The sequence below is a fragment of the Chrysochloris asiatica genome, unplaced genomic scaffold (genome assembly GCF_000296735.1).
Source record: "Chrysochloris asiatica unplaced genomic scaffold, ChrAsi1.0 scaffold00066, whole genome shotgun sequence".
Classification (NCBI taxonomy): domain Eukaryota; kingdom Metazoa; phylum Chordata; class Mammalia; order Afrosoricida; family Chrysochloridae; genus Chrysochloris; species Chrysochloris asiatica.
The window spans coordinates 11,825,625-11,846,093 of NW_006408584.1; the positions used below are offsets into that span (position 1 = coordinate 11,825,625).

Sequence of the window (20,469 nt, forward strand, 5' to 3'; positions counted from 1 at the left end):
TCCATGTTCATGAGGGATATTGGTCTATAATTTTCTTTCTTAGTGATGTCCTTCCCTGGTTTTGGTATGAGGCTTATGCTTGCTTCATAAAATGTATTAGGAAGTTTTCTATCCTCATCTACATTCTGGAATAATTTGAGTAGAATTGGTGACAGTTCTTCCCTGAATGTTTGGTAGAACTCACCAGTGAAGCCATCTGGACCAGGACATGTTTTGGTTGGGAGTTTTTTAATGACCTAAGCAATTTCTTCTTTTGTTCTGGGTCTGTTTAGGTTTTTTATTTCACTCTGTGTAAGTTTAGGTAAGTCAAGTTTTTCTAAAAGTGTATCCATCTCTTGTAAGTTTTCAAATTTGTTGGAGTACAACTCTTCATAGTATTCTATTATTATCCTTTTGATTTCCTTTGGTTCTGATATAAAATTGTCCTTGTGGTTTGTAATGTATGTTGTTTCTTCTCCCTCTTTTCTTTTGTTAGGTTTGCTAATGGTCTGTCAATTTTGTTAATCCTTTCAAAGAACCAGCTTATTTGTCCTGTTGATTATTTCTATAGTTTTTCTGTTTTCCAACTCATTTATTTCTGCTCTAATCTTTATTATTTCTCTTCTTTTGGTGGCTGTAGGTTCCCTATGTTGCTCTGTTTCTAAATGTAGATAGTGTGTTAATGTGTTAATTTTGGTTCTTTCCTCTTTTTGGATGTGCACATTTATTGCAGTAAATTGTCCTCTCAGCACCACTTTGCTGTGTCCCAAAGATTCTGGTTTATTGGGTTTTCATTTTCATTTGTTTCTAGGAACTTTTTGACTTCACGTTTTATTTATTCTCCTACCCAGTCACTTTTCTGCAGGTTATTATTAAGTTTCCATATATTTAACTTTATTTCCTTGTTCTTTCTATTGCTGGTTTCTAATTTGATAGCATTGTGGTCTGAGAAGATGCTTTGTAGTATTTTGGTATTTGTAAATTTATAGAGGTTTGTTTTTTGACCTAACACATATTCTATTCTGGAGAGTTTTCCATATACACTGGAAAAGAATGTGTATTGTGAAGTTGTTGGGTTAAGTGCTCTGTACTTATCTATGAGGTCCAGTTTGCTGATTGTGTTGTTTAGTTCTTCTGTGTCTTTGTCAAATTTCTTTCCGGTTGTTCTATCCATTTTTGAAAGTCGTGTATTAAAATCACCCACTATTATTATAGATTTGTCTATTTATTTCTTCAAATCTATTACAGTTTGCTTATAATATTTTGGAGCTCTTTAATTGGGACCCTAGATATTTATTATGGTTATATCATCTTGTTCAATTTTCTCTTTAACCATGAAATAATGTCCGTCTTTATCTATTATACTGGGTTTTGCCTTAAAGTTTATTTTATCAGCAATTAATACTGCCACTCCTGTTAGCTTCTTATTGCAATTAGCTTGGTATATTTTTTTCCATCCTTTGATTTTTAATTTGTTTTTGTTTCTCTGTGTAAGATGTGTCTCTTGCAGACAGCATATTGATGGATCTTGTTTTCTTATCCCCTGTCTCTTAATCTGGTACATTTAATCCTTTCACATTCAGTGTAATTATTGATAGGTATGGATTAATTGCTGCCATTTTGTTTATTTTTGTGTGTGGTGTTGCTGCTTTCTTTATTCTGTGTATCTTCCTGTGTTGAGTTGGTGGTTTTTGTGTTCATTCTTGTGAGTTTCCTTATAGTTTTATTGTTTCCATGTTCTTCTTGGATTTTCACTTTCTTGGCATGTTGTGTTTGTTTTCATTTTTTTTGGTATGTTAATTTTCTTTAAGGTTACCTTATATTCCATTATCTTTTCCCTACTTTTAGTGTAGTCTATTTTATCTTGTCTTTTACCTGATCTTCTCACCATCTGGATCTCTGTTCCTACGTGTTTACCTTCTTTGACATTGTAATTGTTTTGATCATAGACTGACTAGATTCTCTGAGTTTGTTCTTATAGTTTTATTCTATTCTTGACTCTTCCATCTATTGATTAATTATGGGAGGTGATGCCATGTATGTCAGTCTTTATTTGTTGTCTGTTCGTGTTGGTTCTCAGACCACAGAACTCTCTTTAGGATGTTTTGTAGCACAGGGTTGGCTTTGGAAAAATCCCTTATCTTCTGTTTATCCTGGAATGTTTTGATTACTCTGTAATATTTGATTGATAGCTTTGCTGGATAAAGGATTCTTGGTTGGCAGTTATTTTTTTCTTTCAGGGTTTTATATGTCTCCCCATTGTCTTCTTGCCTTCATGGTTTCTGCTGAGAGATCCGAGCTTAGTCTGACTTGCTTGCCTTTTTGTGTAATGCTTCTCTTTTCCCTAGCTCCTTTCAGGATTGTGTCCTTATCTTTGATCTTGGAGAGCTTGGTTATGATATGTCTCAGCAATTTTCTTTTGGGGTCTATCCTTCCTGGGGTTCGTTGAGCTTCTTGAATGTTTATCTTTTCACTTTTCAGGATGTTAGAGAAATTTTCTTCCAGCAGTTCTTCAACCATTTCTACTGTGGACTTGGACTTGTGTGATTCTTCCAGTTCCAGAATACCAGTAATTCTTAAGTTATTCCTCTTCATGTTATCCAACATGAATCTTAGACCTTCTTCAGATTTTTTTTTTATCCTTTTTTCTGCTTGTTCTTCTATCTTAGTGATATTGAGAAATTTGTCTTCCAGCTCATTAGTTCTGCCTTCCATCTCTTCTATTCTACTCCTTTGCCCTTTCTGTGTATTATCTATTTCTGATATTCTATTATTGATCATTTAGACCTCTTTCTGTAGGTTTTGAATAGTTTCCAATGCTGTATCTGTCTAATTTGTTTGTTCCAGTAGCACTTTCCTGACTTCTTCCTTATTCTTCTCAACTCTATTGTAAAGTGTTTTGAAACATTTTATAATCATTTTTCTGAATTCCTTCTCAGGCATTTCCAAGGCCTGCCCTCCTTCCAGAATAGAGTCCAGGTCTACCTCTAGATCATTTGTCTCAGACATTGTATCTTGTTTCTGGGCATGTGCTGATATGGTCATCTACTTTTGCTTCTTGGACATTTCTAATGTCTATTTGTGTGTTTATTTTAGTGTGTATTTGGGTATTTTTTTGTTTTCTGATTGCCTCCAGGTAGATGTGATCAGATTTAGGGCTTCCCTTTTCACTCTTCTTATTGCTTAACTCAGAAGAATTTTTGAAGTTGTTGTCTGCCTCCTTAGTGTATGGCACTTGGTATTGGTTCTTGCTGGATTGTGGGGTTTTATAGGGTGTGATTGTTACTTGACTATATGGCAACAATTGTTGTCTCTTTGTATTTAATATAGGGATAGAAAGAGTCTTCCAAATGTAAAAATAAAACAAAAAAAAACCCAAAATACTATATTGGATACTGTAGTCTATAATCACCAAAAAAGGAGAGGAGGGAGAGAAAAAAAATTTTTTTTTTTTTAAATCTGTAGCCTAATATGAATACGATTTTAATATCCTCTTTCAGCTTCTTGCCTTCAAGGCCACCTGATAAATTTCAAGATGCCAGTGTTGGTTGTTATGCTGTTTTTCAGGATTTAATTTTCAGTCTGTTTTGTTTTTAAACTCTCCCTCCATCTCCACACACCTTGTTCTGTCCTTTTCCCTATCAGTAAATAGTTCAGGACTGGCTATGGCTGTTTTGAGCTGCCTATAGCTTTAAATGCTGAGAGTATCTGTGTACATGTGTGACAGAAGAATCCACCAGTGTTGGAGGTGGGAGGTGTCCACTCACTCTGGCACCCCCTCTAGTCACCAGAATGGAGATGCACAAATGGGGGGAGGGGGGAGGCAATGAACAGATACCAAAAAAAAATCAAAACAAAGCAAAACTGTCAATGTATATTGCCCACCTTTGCTCCGAGGTTCCTGCGGAGTTATTCCTTGACTGGTTTGCTTGCTCTCCCCCTTGGTCTTGCCATTTGGTCTCACCCAAGTTGTCAGCTCCAGGCCACTGAGGCCAGCAGATTCTAAAGTGTGAAATTTCTTACTTCTGCTACAATTTCCACTAGCCATAAGCCTTCAAACTTTGAAAATATTCCTAGATATGTGGTTCAGAGTTTTAAAGCTCTGCCCTGAACCTGCTTCACCTGGTATTCTGTGGTATTGCTGATGGAGAACTTCACCGCACCTCTACACTATCCTCCATCAAGCCCCACCTCCTCATGAAATAATTTTTTGTTAAAGAATGCCATTCTTTATTTTGCTATACAGAACTTTAATCATGTTTTATTCACTGCTGCAGGCCAAAATGGTACTGAAGAAACTTAGTCCTGATGCAATTGGTAATTCAGAAAACATGGTACAAATGTTTCCAGTTCTTATTGAAAAGCTAAGAAAACTAGATAAGTTGCCTGCACTATGTTTCATGTAAGTTACTTAATTTGCTTTTATTTGTAATTTCTTTCAGATTCATTCAGTTAAGATGAGTAGAATTATGCAAAATTTGTTTTTGTAATCTAGTATTCAGTACTATTTTCTGTGCTTGTTAAAAGACTATATCTCGGTTTTATTGTAAAAATCACACCTCTGAAGTTCAGTTCTTATAAAATATTTTTACTTATGCTGTTAGAAATTACTTTATTTATTCTGATACTCTATTTTTTTCTTCTTACTATAAACCACTGTATTTTATTGAGGGCTTATTAATTTTTAAGTAAATGCATAGCATTCAGAGTAAATAAATGAGTACATTTGTACACAAATAGCACTCATGTAATTAAACTGCCCTCATAATATACTAGAGTATTTATTGGCAGGGAATGGTTTTATTGTTTACTTATAGTACAAAACTATACAATAGAAGCATTGATACTATCCTAAGTATTATATGCTGTAACACAAAATGATGAAAAATGGAATATAATTTTGTCCAATCCAGTAAAGTGACACCAAAGTATAATTTATTAAATAGACAACACTTTACCAATGGTGCTGTATTACTAATTACTATATGTCTTTCTACATGTGAATATATACATTATCAAGCTTTGCTGTCTTCAAAATGATTCTTTCACTTTATTTTATATAAAGCTTCCTTGAATTACTGCAGTTTATAATAAGAAATGTCTTCTATTCTGATCTCTAATTATGTTAGAAAAGTTATTTCATCATATAAAATATTATCCATTATAAGGTATTATTGGGACAAGGTAAAAAGAATGATTTGACATCAGGAATTTGCAGTCCTGGTGTGGCACTGTAGGATAACGGATAACCAAAAGATTTGCAGTTCAAGCCTTCCAACTAGTCCTTGGAAACCCTATATAGGGTCACTATGAGTTAGAACTGGCTTGATGGCATGTAACTTACTTTTCAGGAAATTACAGTGCTCATCTACTTCCCTTTCAACTGTGTCTATAAATTTTAGTTGGAATCAAAGACAATTCTGTACATTTGGAGTATTCCTGAATGCAGACCTGCAAAAAAGAAATCCCGAAATAACAAGGTTCATTAGCCATATACTTATATGAACTGAAATATCTGAAAAGTAGAATATTGCACAAAGCATGAAAGATTTAATTTTATTCAGGATTTTGGATTTTGGTACATTTCTGTTAATATTTGGGTTCTTCACAAACCTACTATGAAAAACTCTGGTTGTTAGCAGGTTGATTTAATCCTGATTAGCTTTGATAGCACAATAGTTAAGCACTTGGCTGCTTACTGAAAGGTTGATGGTTTCAACCCACCCAGAAGCTCCATGGGGAAAAGACCTAGTAATTTGTTTCCATAAGGCTTATAGTTAAGAAAACCCTACAGGGTAGTTCTGCTGTGTAACAATTGGGATCACTATGAATCAGAATCAACTCAATAGCATCTAATAATCAAATCAAAACAAAACAAAAAAACAGTTCATCAAGAACTCTGAAGATTTCTCGGGATTTAAATGAGGCCTTTGGAAGCTTTTCAAAAAGTAATGCACCTACCAGACTTCTCTGATTTTAGGAAGAAATGCATGCTGCTTGTTTAGTGTTTGGTAGCTGTATCATAGAGTTATTAAGAACACACACTTTACATGGTCAAACCCAAGCTTAGATCCCAGCTTTGTTCCCTATAAACTGTGTCATTTCTAGACAGTTATGGTACCAATTTGAGGAGGCGTGTCTTTATTGGATAAATGAGTAGATAAAGAGAATAATACATAGGATTGGGGTGAAAGTCAAACAAAACAAAGTGTAAAAGCACTTAGTACTCTTGTGCTCCGCGGGAGAAAGATGAGGCGATCTGCTCCCGTAAAGATTTACAGCCTCGGAAACCCTATTCAGGGTCGCTATGGGTCGAAACCGACTCGACGGCACTTAACAACAACAACAACTCTTGTCTCTAGATTGCATTTTTATACGTTATCAGAGAATTTTAAGATATAAAAATATTTCTATGTCATCTAAATTTTAAAATGTGAAAATGATAGCATTTAACACTAGTAATATGTGCCTGTAGAGTCCTGGTGAGGCATTATAGAGTAAGTACAGGACTGCTCATCAAAAGGTTAGTAGTTCAAACTCACCAGTGGCTCCTTGGAAACCCTATAAAATGTTGTTATGGGTAGAAACCAATTTGTAGGCACTTAACAACAACAGCAATATGTGCCTAGACCACAGTAACTTGAATGAATATAAAAAGACAGGCAACATAATGTCTCTGTTAAGAACATGAACAAATTTTATCATGTACTAGCTACAGTATTTTGGGTAGGCCATTTAAACGTTTTATGCCTGTGTGTTTTCCAAGTGAAAATTGCTCCTTGCTAATAGAATAAATACTTATATTTAAGTAAATATATTAAAACCCTTTAGATTAGTGTTGATAATAGTAAGTACAACGTAAGTGTTTACTATTATTTTGCTGTCCTGGTGTAGCACTGTGGACTAATGCATTGGACCCCAAGGCTGGTTTTCACTGTAAGGTTGGGGGTTCAAATTCACCAGCTATTCCTTGGAAACCCTCTACAGGGTAGCTATGAGTGAGAACCAATTCAATGGCACTTAATAACAGCAACAACAACCATATAAAATACCTTTCCACATGGTTTAGACTGTAACATTCTTAATCTTTAATTCACTAGTGTGCCAACTCATTTACTTTTTATCAGCTAGCAACATTCCCTATAAATGCTGGCTGTAGAAAGACTTTAGAAAGTCCTTTTGGATCAAAATTTGCATTAAGAAATACATTGTCTAGATCCAATCTATGAATTTTTATATCGTGCTGGTTATTGATTATTTGGAATCACAGCATTATGCTAACAAGCTATTGTAGGCAACGAGAACATCCCTGGTTATTTGAGCGCTTCTTTAAAATGTCCTAATTTCCTGAGGAAGGGGAGTTAATATGATATAAAGATAAGGAATATTTTGTTTCATTTCCTTATAAATATTTTACTCTTCACATATAATGAAAATTAGATTTGTAGCTATTTGTCTATTTAATTGCTCAGACTAGTGATGCCCAAGTGGTTTCAACCTGAGCTAGGTCCTTAGGCAAGTCCCAAGCTGCCAGGAAGATCGAAGTGCTATTTTCATTGGTATTTACATTATAAAAGATATAAAATAATGATCTTGAAGACATCTCTAAATTACTAAAGGCAAAGCAAGCAAGGGTTCATATGGTCCAGGATGAAGTAGTAAATTTCCAAAAGGTTAGTTAAAAAAAACTATGATCTTTTTATTTCTGTTATAAAGAATGTTTGGCTATTGTTTTGATCTGTTTTGCTCATCTTTCAGGAGGGGTGAGATTGACAGCCTATCTCCTGAATATAAATAGAAAAAATCCAATCCTTTTTTCCCTCACCTAAGGGGTATTTGATCACTCATGTGGATAAATTTTCATTGACTCTTAATATTTTGCGCCAACAAGGGAAAAAATATATATATTTCTACCTATTTTATGGATGAGGTATGGGGCAAGGGAGCTGATGCACTTATTACTTACATTAAGGCAATTGATAAGAAGTCTGTCTGATACAGAATATTTTGTATGTGCATTATGGAAAAAGAAAGATAAAACCAACAGGTGTATATTAAGATGATGGTAGTACTTAGATTTATGGTTTGATTTCTATGAATGATATTATTCCCAGGGCAAATATTATTTTTATTTATTTCAAGATTCAATATATCAGATGTAGAAGAAAGGGCTACAAGTGTAAAAGCTTTTCTGGAGGCGAAGCAGGAAAGTAAAAGGCCTCCCAAAGCTGATAAAGAGGTCCATGCTAGGACTAAAAAACTTCGAAAACTTGAAAAATCTCTGGAGAAACAAAGCATGATGTAAGTATTTATATATATATAGATTGACCATTAAATAATTAAAATACAAATTTCAGTAAGAAATTAGTACTTTGTTGGACCATGGCCAGCAAACCTAGGTACATATACAATCTGACAAGTTTTTAAAAATTCTTTCCTTAAAGTAAGTGTATCTTTGATACATATGGTATATATCACTCTCAGTCAAGCCCTTAGAAAGCTTCAACGCAGTCTTGGTGTTAGGTGTCATTGAGTAAGTTCCAACTCATAGCAACCCTATGTACAAGAGAATGAATCACTGCACTGTCCTGTACCATCCTCCCAATTGTTGTTATGTTTGAGCCCATTGCTGATGCCACTGTCTCTGTCAATACATCTCCTTGACTATGTTCCTCTTTTTTGCTGACCACGCCCTTTACAAAGCATGATATCCTTTTCTAGGGACTGGTCTCTTCTGATAATATGTCCAAAGTATGAGACGCTTCAAAGAAATATCTGACTACTTATTCAAAGACAAATTTGTTTGTTCTGGCAGTCCACATTCTTCTCCAACTCCATAACTCAAAAGCATCAATTCTTCTGTGGTCTTCCTTATTCACTATCTGGATTTCACATGCATACAAAGCAATTGAAAATACCATGGCTTTGGTCAAGCACACCTAAATCCTCAAGTTGACTTCTTTGCTCTTAAACACTTTAAAGAGGTCTTGTGCAGCAGATTTTCCTAATGTGATATGTTGTTTGATTTATTGGCTGCTATTTCCATCTGTGTTGATTGTGGATCCAAGCAAAATGAAAAAAAAAAAAAATTACAACTTCAATCTTTTGTCCATTTATCATGATGATATTTATAGGTCCAGTTGTAAGGATTTTTTTTTGCCTTTGCCTTTGCATTGAGGTGTAGTCTTTGCATGTAGGCTGTAGTCTTTGATCTTTATCAGTCAGTATTTTAAGTCCTCTTCACTTCCAGCAGACAAGGTTGTGTCATCTGCATATCTCAGGTTGTTAATGAGTTTTCCTGTAATACTGCTGCCATGTTCTTCATCATATAATCCAGCTTCTCTGATTATTTGCTCAGCATACATATTGAATATGTATGGTGAAAGGATACAATTCTGGCACACAGCATTTCTCATTTTAAACCATTCAGTATACCCTTTTTCTGTTCTAACATCTCTTGGTTTATATACAGGATCCTCAAGAGAACAATTAAGTATTCTGAAATATCTGTGCTTTGCAAGGTTATCCTTAATTTGAAAGAGTCTACACACATTGATTTGAATCATAATATAGAAATCTCACAGATTTGCCATCACAGTCAATAGATGAGCATAGAATATATTCTAAAATTAGATTGATAGGACTTTGCTGTGGTCACTCTAGTTCCTTTTTCTTAATTTCTGATTCTAATAATTTTACAACCAAAGGATTTATATACTTTACTCTCCGTCTTCAACCACTCATTGGTTTAAAAACAGGGTTTCTGTTTTTTGGATTATGCTTTCACTCCTAATGTGACTTTGTAGGATAAACAGTAAACTAACCAGAATGTCAGCACTTCAGACCCACCAAGCACACCTTGAAAACCCTATACAGCATAGCTATGACTCAGAACTATCTCAGTAGCACTTAACAATAATATGTCATTTCTAAAATTCAAATTGATAAAATTATTCTATGCTCAATATTCTTCTTTCTTCATTGATGTGCTGGTAAAATTTAACATCCATGATTATTGTTGACATACCAACATATTTTAGTCCTTGCCTTAATCTTTTTTGCCTCATTTCCAACTACTCTTCTCTAATAGCATTCAATATTTATGGGTGTCTTCATATGACTTGTTCTTCGACCTCTATGCTTTTCTTTGAACTGATCCATGCACCTAGAATGCTTTCCTTCATGCTTGACCCAAAGCTTGTATTCACAATTCTCTCTATCTCCTCTCTGAATCTTGTCCTGAGACCCTCAGATGGATGTAGTGTCCTTTCTTCTGTGCTCTGGTACATTTTCAAGATGAATTGCTGTTGTTTGTTATTCTTTTTACCTCTTTAAATTGTTAGCTCCTCTAAGAAGATCATGTAGCTCCCGCTCTTTATCTCCATTGCTTAAGACATTACCTAGCAGGAAATAGTTGTTCATTGTATAACAGTTATTATTTGTTCCATGTGAATTTTTGATAATAAGTTATAGACATTTATTTCAACATTGAAATAGCATTTAGGGGGAAGGTTTGGAATTGGCAATGGGGAGCAAGGAGGATGCCCACCTTACTTCCATTCCTAATGTTACAATCTAAAGAAGAAAAAATAATGTCAATTTAGCAACTCCCAGGGGATGTAAGGTCCTCTGAAGATAGCTAATTTTATTGACAACAAGAAGGGGAGGGGACATTCAGAGAAATATACTATGAGTTTTAGTTGGAGTTTTCAGTGAGATACCATAATTCTAATGAGGAAGTTCATTAGAGGAAGGAAGTTATATTAGAATAGGTACAGAGTAGGTATAAATATTTGGATGATAAAGATGACCTGGAAAGTCTTGGGCTTCCTATGGTGGTTAAAAATGAATATTCATCATTTAAATTTTTATTTTTATAAATAGAGATCAGAAAAAGCCCAGAAAAACAGATCAAAGCCTGCATTGTAAAGCTGAATATAATAATCTACTGATGAATCTACAGAAGAACCAGACAATCCCTGAAGACTGCACATATGCTGATCAAAAAGCAGCAGACACTCAGGTTAGCAGATAGAATGGAACCACTCTCTTTGAAAACAGCTGTAATCGATAATATAGCTGTAATGCTTATTAAAAAGAATTTATATGCTATTTACTTTCTGTTAATAGTTTACCACTGATAATGTTTGTCCTTTTATTATTTCTATCATACTGGTGTGTACCCTAAATTCTCAGATTTGATCCTATATGCTTCATTTGAATGAATATTGGCCATATTTGGGAACATGTGGTCAAATACACTTTCACTAGCTGTCACAGAGTTTCTCAAAATCAGAGACTTCTATCAAACCTTCTACTCAAGAGTCATTATAATATATGCAAGTGTTATACCACTTCTTTAAAGTATATTTTATGCAATTAATTCATGCGCATGGTAAACAAACTTAAAAAAATAAATTAGCAACAGTACAAACAATGCCATCACTTAGAAGTAATCACTGGCCTTCTAGATGCAGGTTTGTCTGTTCCTAACATACACTACATGTAGATACACACACTTGTTTAATACATATACATACTCAGCTCATGCCTTTTTAACAAATCAGATGATATCTGTTAATCATTATTTTCCAACCTTTATATTCTTTTTAATACATTATTTTATTATAATATTTTTGTGATAATATAGAATATTTTATTGTAATGCAAAATACATTATTTTGCAACCTATCTTGTTTCTTTTTAATAACCTTATGCTTATATCATGATTTTAATGGCTTTTTGGTAGTTCATAGTAATAATAATTTTGTTAACCAGTCATTTGCTTAAGATACTTTTTTTTTTTTCTCTCTTTTTCTCTCCAAAAGTATTAATATATGTGCCTATGCCTTTGTATACAACTGAATTTCATCCTCAGACCATGGATTATTTAAAAACCAGTGTGTCTAATATGAAGTGAGAAGTAAGCTTTCCCTGGCCATATAGGATAGAGAATCAACTCTGTCTTCTTTATTGAATGAATCGTTCTTGCTGGGGGAAGAACTCTTAGGACTCCAGTAGAAAACTTCTCTTCTTCAGGCAGCCATAGGTCATGCACTCACAACTGTTGGGGGCATTTTAACCTACTATTTTATCAGTAGTTTTCACACCTAAAGTGGGCCAAGGGCACTCTGTTTAATGAATTGAAAGGATTTTCTCCAGTTTCTTTTGCTGCCAAAAATATTCTCTTTGGGCATGTAGAATTGATTTCAGATGTTGCTTAATTTTACTACATTATTATATATCCTTTATGTTATTGTCATTTAAATATTATTGATTCTTCTTTGAATTAAAACCAAATAAAAAACCTCTTATTTCTTCTAGACTTTGCAGGTGGTTTTTGATCGAGTAAAAAGTGAAGAACTAAAGGCTTTGGCACAAAGGGGTATTGGATATCATCATAGATGTATGAGCGCTAAAGAAAAACAATTAGTTGAAATTCTTTTTAGGAAAGGATTTATTAGGGTAGGTAAAATTTTCATTCTAAAAATCAAAATTATATCAACATGAAGCTGAATTTCAATGAAATTTATCTAACTTTGATATGCATTTTTGTAATCCATAATGTAATTGTATATAATTTAAGGAAAAGGATTTGAGGTATATCAATCATTCCCATTATCTATAATATTTATATGAAAGTACAATACTTCTCTAAACTGTTACTTTCCCAATTATTTTCTATAGTGAAATTTTTCTAACATTGATGTAGGCACAATTTTTCTTCTTCATTATTTAATATCCAGAAAATTGTGTCAGTTGCTCACATCATTTTGGTTATAGACATCTTTTCATGTGCTTGTAGGACTTTTATGGTAGAGTTTGGTCAGATCTTTTTCTGAAATAAAAGCAAGAATCCTCTGTTCCTTAGGGCCTACTATATATGGACACAGGTTTTACATGTTCCATTCAGCATTTCCTCCACTATCACTGATAGTAGATAAGGTGAAAAAGATTTTAACCAGCTTGCAAACCAAACCCCTGTAATCTTTGGTTTAGTGTATGCATTGGTGTGCTTTGGATATATTCTTAACAATTTCCTAGTAAATTTTGAACCTGGATAATAATTAAAAATAGGTTCTAATTTTTCTGATTTTCTATATTAAATTTTATATAACATGAATTATCTTGTTGTTTGTGTTTGTATATGAGAGAGAGAGAAAGAGACAGAGAGACAAAGGCGGTGAGAAATTGGTACTCATTCTGTTGCCCTCAGTAGCGTCTTTTAATCTTAATAAAGGATGTATTGAGTAAAGTCTGTTATAATTAAAGAATAGTTTTCATTATCTGGCAAAACAAAATATATCATTAATAACAGTTCCTTAATTAAGGAGCAGTTAGTACATATCCAGTTATATATTTTTCATTTTAAAGATCAATAATCAGAGATTGATTTTTTATACAAGATTATTAATTGAGGTTAAGAGGCACATCTATTTTGGTAAGTATATCCAATGTCTAAAATAATCGCTGTTAAATATCAGTTTCTCAATGACTATTTAATGGATGACTAACCAAATAGTGTAGGAAGAATATTAGGGAAAATCCTGACTCATAGCAACCTATTATGTAAGATTAGAATTGTGTTCCATAGGGTTTTCAATGGCTTAATTTTTGAAAGTTGATCACTATGGGAATAGTGAAAGCTTTGTTATAGAGAGCACATTTTTAAAAAAAGGAATATACTGTATTTATTTTCTAAATTTAAGGTTTCACTTTCCCCTTTTTTGGTTCTTATTATAGAACTTTAGAAGAACAATTAATAAATGATGTGTTACAACTTGATGGATACAGATATCTGAGAGAATAATTAGTGAAAAATAAATCCATAGACTTAAAATATTAAAGCACATAATGCCCTATTTGATGTCAATTTAAAAGAAAGGGAAGCCAATTAGAAATTCCAAAAAGCTAGATTATCTAGGAAGACTTTTAAGTTTATCATCCTTCTTTCCTTTTAGTTACCATAGCAATTCAGGAGGAAAACCACAAAACTTTATTTTGTTCTTTTTACTTGTATTTATTTACATAGATATACCCTTCACAAACAAAGTATAGTGCAAGAAAGTAGGCAATTGCCTCGAAGTGTGTTTGGAAATGTGAAATTCTTTTCTAGTCATTTATTAAAAATATATTAATTGACCACCAGTCATGTTCCAAGAATCTCTAGGTGTTGCCAATGCAATTTAAATCTACTCATTAGCACTATTTTCAAAAGGTAAGCCTTTGAATATCTTATGGAGCACAATTCTAATCTGGCACATGGGGTCACCATGAGCCAGAGTCAACTTGAAGGTGATTGGTATTATATGCCAGAGATGCTACTTGGTATTGGCAATAAAACAGTGACTGGTGATTGGAGTTTCTTATAGGACAATTAAACAAACAAGTAATATACCTTAAAGCAGTCTTTAATACTGTGAAGATAAATTTTATAGGACAGACAAAAATCAGTAATGGTGAAGTGATGTTATTTTAGATCTGGTGGTCCAGAAGTACCTCTTTGACATTTAAGCAAAAAACTGAAGGAATCAGACAAATGAATATTTGGAGGGAACATATTTTGTGTCAATCAGTGGCATTTGACTCTGAGTCAAAAAGTGTTTAGTTTATTTGTAAAATTGCAAAAATACCAATGTGACTATCTTTAGCTTTTCTACTGAGGTTTAATTGAAGTTCATATGATTTTTCAGAAACTATCTGGCAGATAACATGCATTGTATTGAAATACCAGTTTTTGAAATAATTGTTCTATTTTCTTTCTAGGTGGTGACAGCTACAGGGACACTTGCTTTAGGAGTCAACATGCCTTGTAAATCAGTTGTTTTTGCTCAAAATTCAATCTATCTGGATGCTTTAAATTATAGACAGGTATAGTAGTCTGCACTACCTCTTATTTGTATTACTAAAATATGACAACAGAATAGTAAAATATTTAGTTTGAAACCATGCTGAAATTCACAGACTTGCACACCTTGGCATTTACCCTTCCCTGGCCATTGTTTTCACTGATTTGGGATTATTTTTATTGTTGTTGACTAAATATGTGTCCTTGGTGGCATATCTAATCTGCTAGAACTTTCATTAATAGCTTTAAGGTAAGAGTGAAAAGTACTATCATAAAATATTCAAAAAATTAAATAAATCTTTATACAGGTTGTTGTTGTCAGGTGCCATCGAGTCGGAACCGACTCATAGTGACCCCATGCACAGCAGAATGAAACAATGTCTGATCCTGGGCCAACCTCACTACCACTGCCACACTTGACGCCATCAATGATGCCACCTGGCTGATCCATCTCGTTGGGGGTCTTCCTCTTTTTCTCTGACCCTCCACCTTACCCAACATGACATCCTTCTCCAGCAACTGTTCTCTCCGGACAATGTGTCCAAAGTAGGAGAGACGAAGCTTAGCCATCTTGGCCTCCAAGGAACACTCTGGTTACACTTTTTCCAAAACAGATCTATTGGTTCTTTTGGCAGTCCACGGCACTTTCAGTATTTTCTCCCAACACCACAACTCAAGGGCATCAATTCTTCTACGATCTTCCTTATTCACTGTCCAGCTTTCACATTCATATGAGGTTACTGAAAATACCATGGCTTGGGTCAGGCGCACCTTAGTCCTCAAGCTGACATCTCTGCTCTTCAGTACTTTAAAAAGTTCCTATGCAGCAGATTTGCCCAATGCAATACGTCGCCTGATCTCTTGACCGCTGCTTCCATGAGTGTTGACAGTTGATCCAAGAATGAAGTCCTTGATAACTTCAATCTCTTCTCCATTGATAAGAATGCTGTTTATTGGTCCAGTGGTGAGGATTTTTGTTTTCTTAACATTGAGATGTAATCCATATCGAAGGCTGTGCTCTGTGATCTTCATAAGTATATGTTTCAAGTCCTCTTCACTTTCAGCAAGCAAGGTTGTATCATCAGCATATCACAGGTTGTTAATGAGGCTTCCACCAATACTGACGCCACGTTTTTCTTCATAGAACCCAGCTTTTCATATTATTTGCTCAGCATACAAATTGAACAAGTATGGTGAAAGAATACAACCCTGTGGCACACCTTTCCCAATTTTAAAACATTCAGTGTTCCCATGCTCTGTAATGTAGTCACTGAGATAAAATGTATTTGAGGTTCAAGGAACCACTTATGACCATCTGTTTCTGAAAAAGTATATGTATATATGGGTTAATTTTTTTAAATGTGTTTAAATATGTCTCTTCAATCAGTGGACGGTTGCAGACAAGATTTCTCAGCAATGCACTTGTGTTAGTCTCATTGTTGTTGTTAAGTGTCATCAAGTAGGTTTCTACTCATAGGGACTCTATGAAGTTTCTGAGGAGCCGCTGGTGAGTTTAAATCGCAGACTTTGCGGTCCAGTGCTTATCCTACAGCATTAGTTTCATTATTGTTGTGGTTGGTAAGTGCCGTCTATTTAGCTCTGACTGATAGCTATGGCTATATAGGATTTCTGAGGAGCACTTGTTGAATTGGAACTTCCAATCCTGAAATTCAAAGTAACCTTGCAGCCCACTGCATTATCTCACAGCACCGAAGCAGGTTAGTCTCATTGGTGATGGTGGTTACGAGCCGTGGAGTTGGTTCCAACTCATAGCCACCCTGTATAGGGTTTCTGAGACTGTAAATCTTTACAGGATCAAAAACCCTTGTCTTTCTCCCAAGAAACCACTGATAGCTTCAAACTGCTGACTTTGAGATTTGCGGCCCAATTGGTATCCACTTTGCTACCAGATCTCATTAGGGGTTTTTAAAAAAATAAAGACTCAATCAAAACAGTGACTTCTGAGGGGATCTTCCACCAGTTAAATTAAATTACGGCAACATGACTAGAACTATAAAGGGGAAATCTGATAGATTTTCTCAAAGGACACAGGGTAATCAATAAATTTTACTATAAAGAAGTTTAAATAAAATTGAAAACTGTATTGGTTAGAAAAAGAACAGGAAATTTACATCGAGGTATTTTTTTTTTCTTTTCTTTTCTTTTTCTTGATCATGCATTGGCTCATTCTTCAAGGGTAATAGGGATTTCATTGGGAAAATGTACTCCATCCATCTACAGCTCTGATGTTGCCTTTCAGATATGCTTTAGTTCCCCAAACCCAAAGAACACTGAACGTCCATCGAGGATGCCAAAACTGCCATTTTTTGACATGGTGCAAATGAAATTATAGAATTCTTCAGAGAAACACCACCTTCAGAAGTATATAGACCAAATGGAGGATATGTTAAGAAACAATATTTCATATTTTTATATATTTGTTTTGTTACGGGTTTAAGTCCCAAAGAAGGATGATGACCACTATAATGTCTAATTTAGAGAATTTTATTGGCACAACAGACAGCTGTAGCCAGATGGCAGGATATAATGAATTCTCCCAGGCCTGTCAGTGCCTTAGGGAAATGGCTGCTAGTTTATAAACGCTAAGCTCTTGGCTAGGAGTCTAGGGGCTTATCTAAAGGAATGTGCTAAAACAGGGAGTACAGAAGCAAAAAAATAGCGGATTAGTTGGCTCACAAGAAAACTAGATAACAATAACAGGGTCAGTGTGATGTATGAGTTCAAATAATAGCACCATACAGTAAACACCACCTGTGAGGCTTGTTTCTGCCTCAAGGCCAGGGGAGCTATGCTGGTTTAAGAAATTCTGAGTTCTCAGGAAGCTCTATTATTTCAGTTTAATCATTCTTTTTGTGATTTTGTAGTGATACTTTTTCCCTAACTTTTTATTGTGAATTGATTGAAGACTTACAGACAAGATCATCAGTTTTACATTTAATAAATCATACACTTTGTTTCATCTCAATGATTGCAATCCCCTCCAGGCAACCACAGTTATCCCACTTCCTCCCTGTGGTTCCTGTTTCCATTCCACTCACTCCCCATCCCTTCTCAACTTTGTCCTTAGTAAATGTTGCTCTTTTGATTTTGAATGTTTGACTACAAAATCAGCACTTTAAACCCACCAGCTGCTCCTTGGAAACCGTATACAGGGTCACTATGAGTCAGAGCAGACTGCACAGGACTTAACAACAACAACAACAACATCACCTGAGTTAACATATAAATTGTTACTCTTTAGCCAGTAAATTGCTATCCCTTCCCTTCCACTCCTGGTAACCATCAAAGAAGATTCTTTTAACATGAAAACCTTTTCTTGAACTTTTACAATAGTGGTCTTATACAATATTTATCCTTTGTGGTTGACTAATTTCAGTCAACATAATGTCCTCCAGGTTCATCCATGTTATAAGATGTTTCACAGATTGACTGTTATTCTTCAACATTGTATTATATGTATGTACCAAAGTTTGTTTATTCATGTCTCCATTGATGGGCATATAGGCTGTCTCCATCTTTTTGCTATTTTGAATAGTGCTGTAACGGACATCATTACTCATGTCCTGACTCTTATTTCTTGTGGATATATATCAAGTAGAGGGACTGCTGAATCATAAGGCATTTCCATTTCCTACTTCCTGAGGAAGCACCATACCATTTTTCATAGTGATTGCACCATTTTATAGTCCTACCAGCAATATAAGAGGGTCCCCGTCTCTCTACATCCTTGCCAGCATATGTTGTCTTCCTTTTTTTTTTTGAAATTTACTATTAATCACAGCACATAAAAACAACAATTATTAATGCTGGTGTAAGATAATATCTCATTGTTGTTGTTTTGATCTGCATCTTTCTAATGGCTAATGGGAAGTCCTGGTGTGGCACTGTGGGTTAATGTACCACACTGCAAAGCTATTTGAACTGCAAGGATGGTGGTTCAAGCTCACTAGCTGCTCCTTGGAAATCCTATACAGGGTCGCAATGGGTCCAACCGACTCGACAGCAATTCACAAGGACAACAATGGCTAATGGAGGAGCTCTGGTAGCATAGAGGTTACAAATTGGGCTGCTAACCTCAGAGTCAGCAGTTCGAAACTGCCAGCTGTTCTGTGGGAGAAAGATGAGGCTTTCTGCTCCCGTAAAGATTTACAGCCTCAGAAACCCTGTACAGAGTCGTTATGAGTCAGAACCCACTATTCTATTTTGTGTTCTGCTGTTTGTTTTTAGTTATGCATGACAGTGTATTCATTCCATGTATTGTTGATGTTAAGTGCCATTGAGTCGATTCCAACCCATAGTGACCCTGTATAGGTTTTCCAAGGAGCAACTGGTGAGCTTGAACTGCTAACCATGTGGTTCAAACCAATTTTGCAATCCAGCAAATTAACCTGCAGTTCCACTTGTCTCTATTTTTTCCATCTACGATATTTATAACTCTAGGTTTACATTTAAATCTTTAGTACATGTTGAACTTGTTTTGCTATATGGTGTAAAATATAATTCTTGTTTCATTCCCTTGCAAATGGATTCCCAGTTTTGCCATTGCCATTTGTTGAAAAGACTGTCTATTCCCCATTAATATGTTTTGGCCCTTTGTGAAAGATCAGCTGATTGTATGTGTATGGATTTACTTCTGGGCTCTCAATTCTGTTCCACTGATCTATATATCTTTCATGACACTGTTGTTGTTAAGTGCCGCTGAGTCAGTTTCGACCCATAGCAACCTTTTAGATGGTTTCCAAGGAGTGACTGGTGAGCTTGAACCAGAAACCTTACAGTTCAAACCAACTTTGCAGTCTAGCACATTAACCCCCAGTGCCACACCAGGACTCATGACACTAGTACCAGGCTATTTTGACCACTGTGGCTGTGTAGTAGATTTTTAGATCAGGGAGTAAGAGGCCCCCAATTTTGGTTTTCTTAAGCAATGCTGTGCTTATCTGAAGTTTTTTTCCATTACAAAGAAAGCTTGTGTTCATGTTTTCTTTCTCTTTAAAGAATGATGCTGGAATCTGGATTGGGATTGCATTATATCTAAAGATTGTTTTGGATAGTGTTGGTGGTCTGACAATGTTAAGTTTTCCTATCCATGAGTATGGTATATTCTTTCATTTTTTAAGTCTTGTTTGGTTTATGTATTAGTGTCTTGTAGTTTTCTTTGTATAGGTCTTTTGTTTCTCAGATAAGATTTATTCCAAAATATTTCATCATTTGGATTGTTATTATAAATGGTATTGTTTCTCTAATTTCCTTTTCAGAGCTATCATTATTGATGTAAGGGAATCCAACTGATTTTTATATATTGATCTTGTACCCTGCCACTTTGTTAAATCTTCTAATGCATTCCAATAAGTTTCCTGCTGTGTCTTTCAGGTTTTCTATGTATAGGATAATATCATATGCAAATAGATAGTTTTACTTCTTTGCCAATTTGGATACCTTCCCCCCTCCCCCTTTTTGCCTTATACCTCTGGCTAAATTTTCCAACATAATATTCAATAAGATGTACACTATTGTTGGTTTGAATGCTCTGAATAAATCTATGAGGTCATGGTGAATGATTATGTTGTTCTTGCCTTATTGTTGTTGTTGTTGTTGTTAAGTGCTGTTGAGTCGGTTCT

General features: G+C 34.8%; 1 protein-coding gene across 1 annotated transcript in view; it reads left to right on the forward strand.

The window, feature by feature from the left end:
* Positions 1–20,469, forward strand: part of DDX60 (DEAD (Asp-Glu-Ala-Asp) box polypeptide 60) — a 204,479-nt gene that overhangs the window by 155,753 nt on the left and 28,257 nt on the right. Inside the window, exons 22-26 of the mRNA XM_006864550.1 lie at positions 4,257–4,381; positions 8,122–8,280; positions 10,864–11,002; positions 12,304–12,444; positions 14,746–14,850. Coding sequence (XP_006864612.1) covers positions 4,257–4,381; positions 8,122–8,280; positions 10,864–11,002; positions 12,304–12,444; positions 14,746–14,850 — 669 coding nt within the window. The remainder of the gene's footprint in view (positions 1–4,256; positions 4,382–8,121; positions 8,281–10,863; positions 11,003–12,303; positions 12,445–14,745; positions 14,851–20,469) is intronic.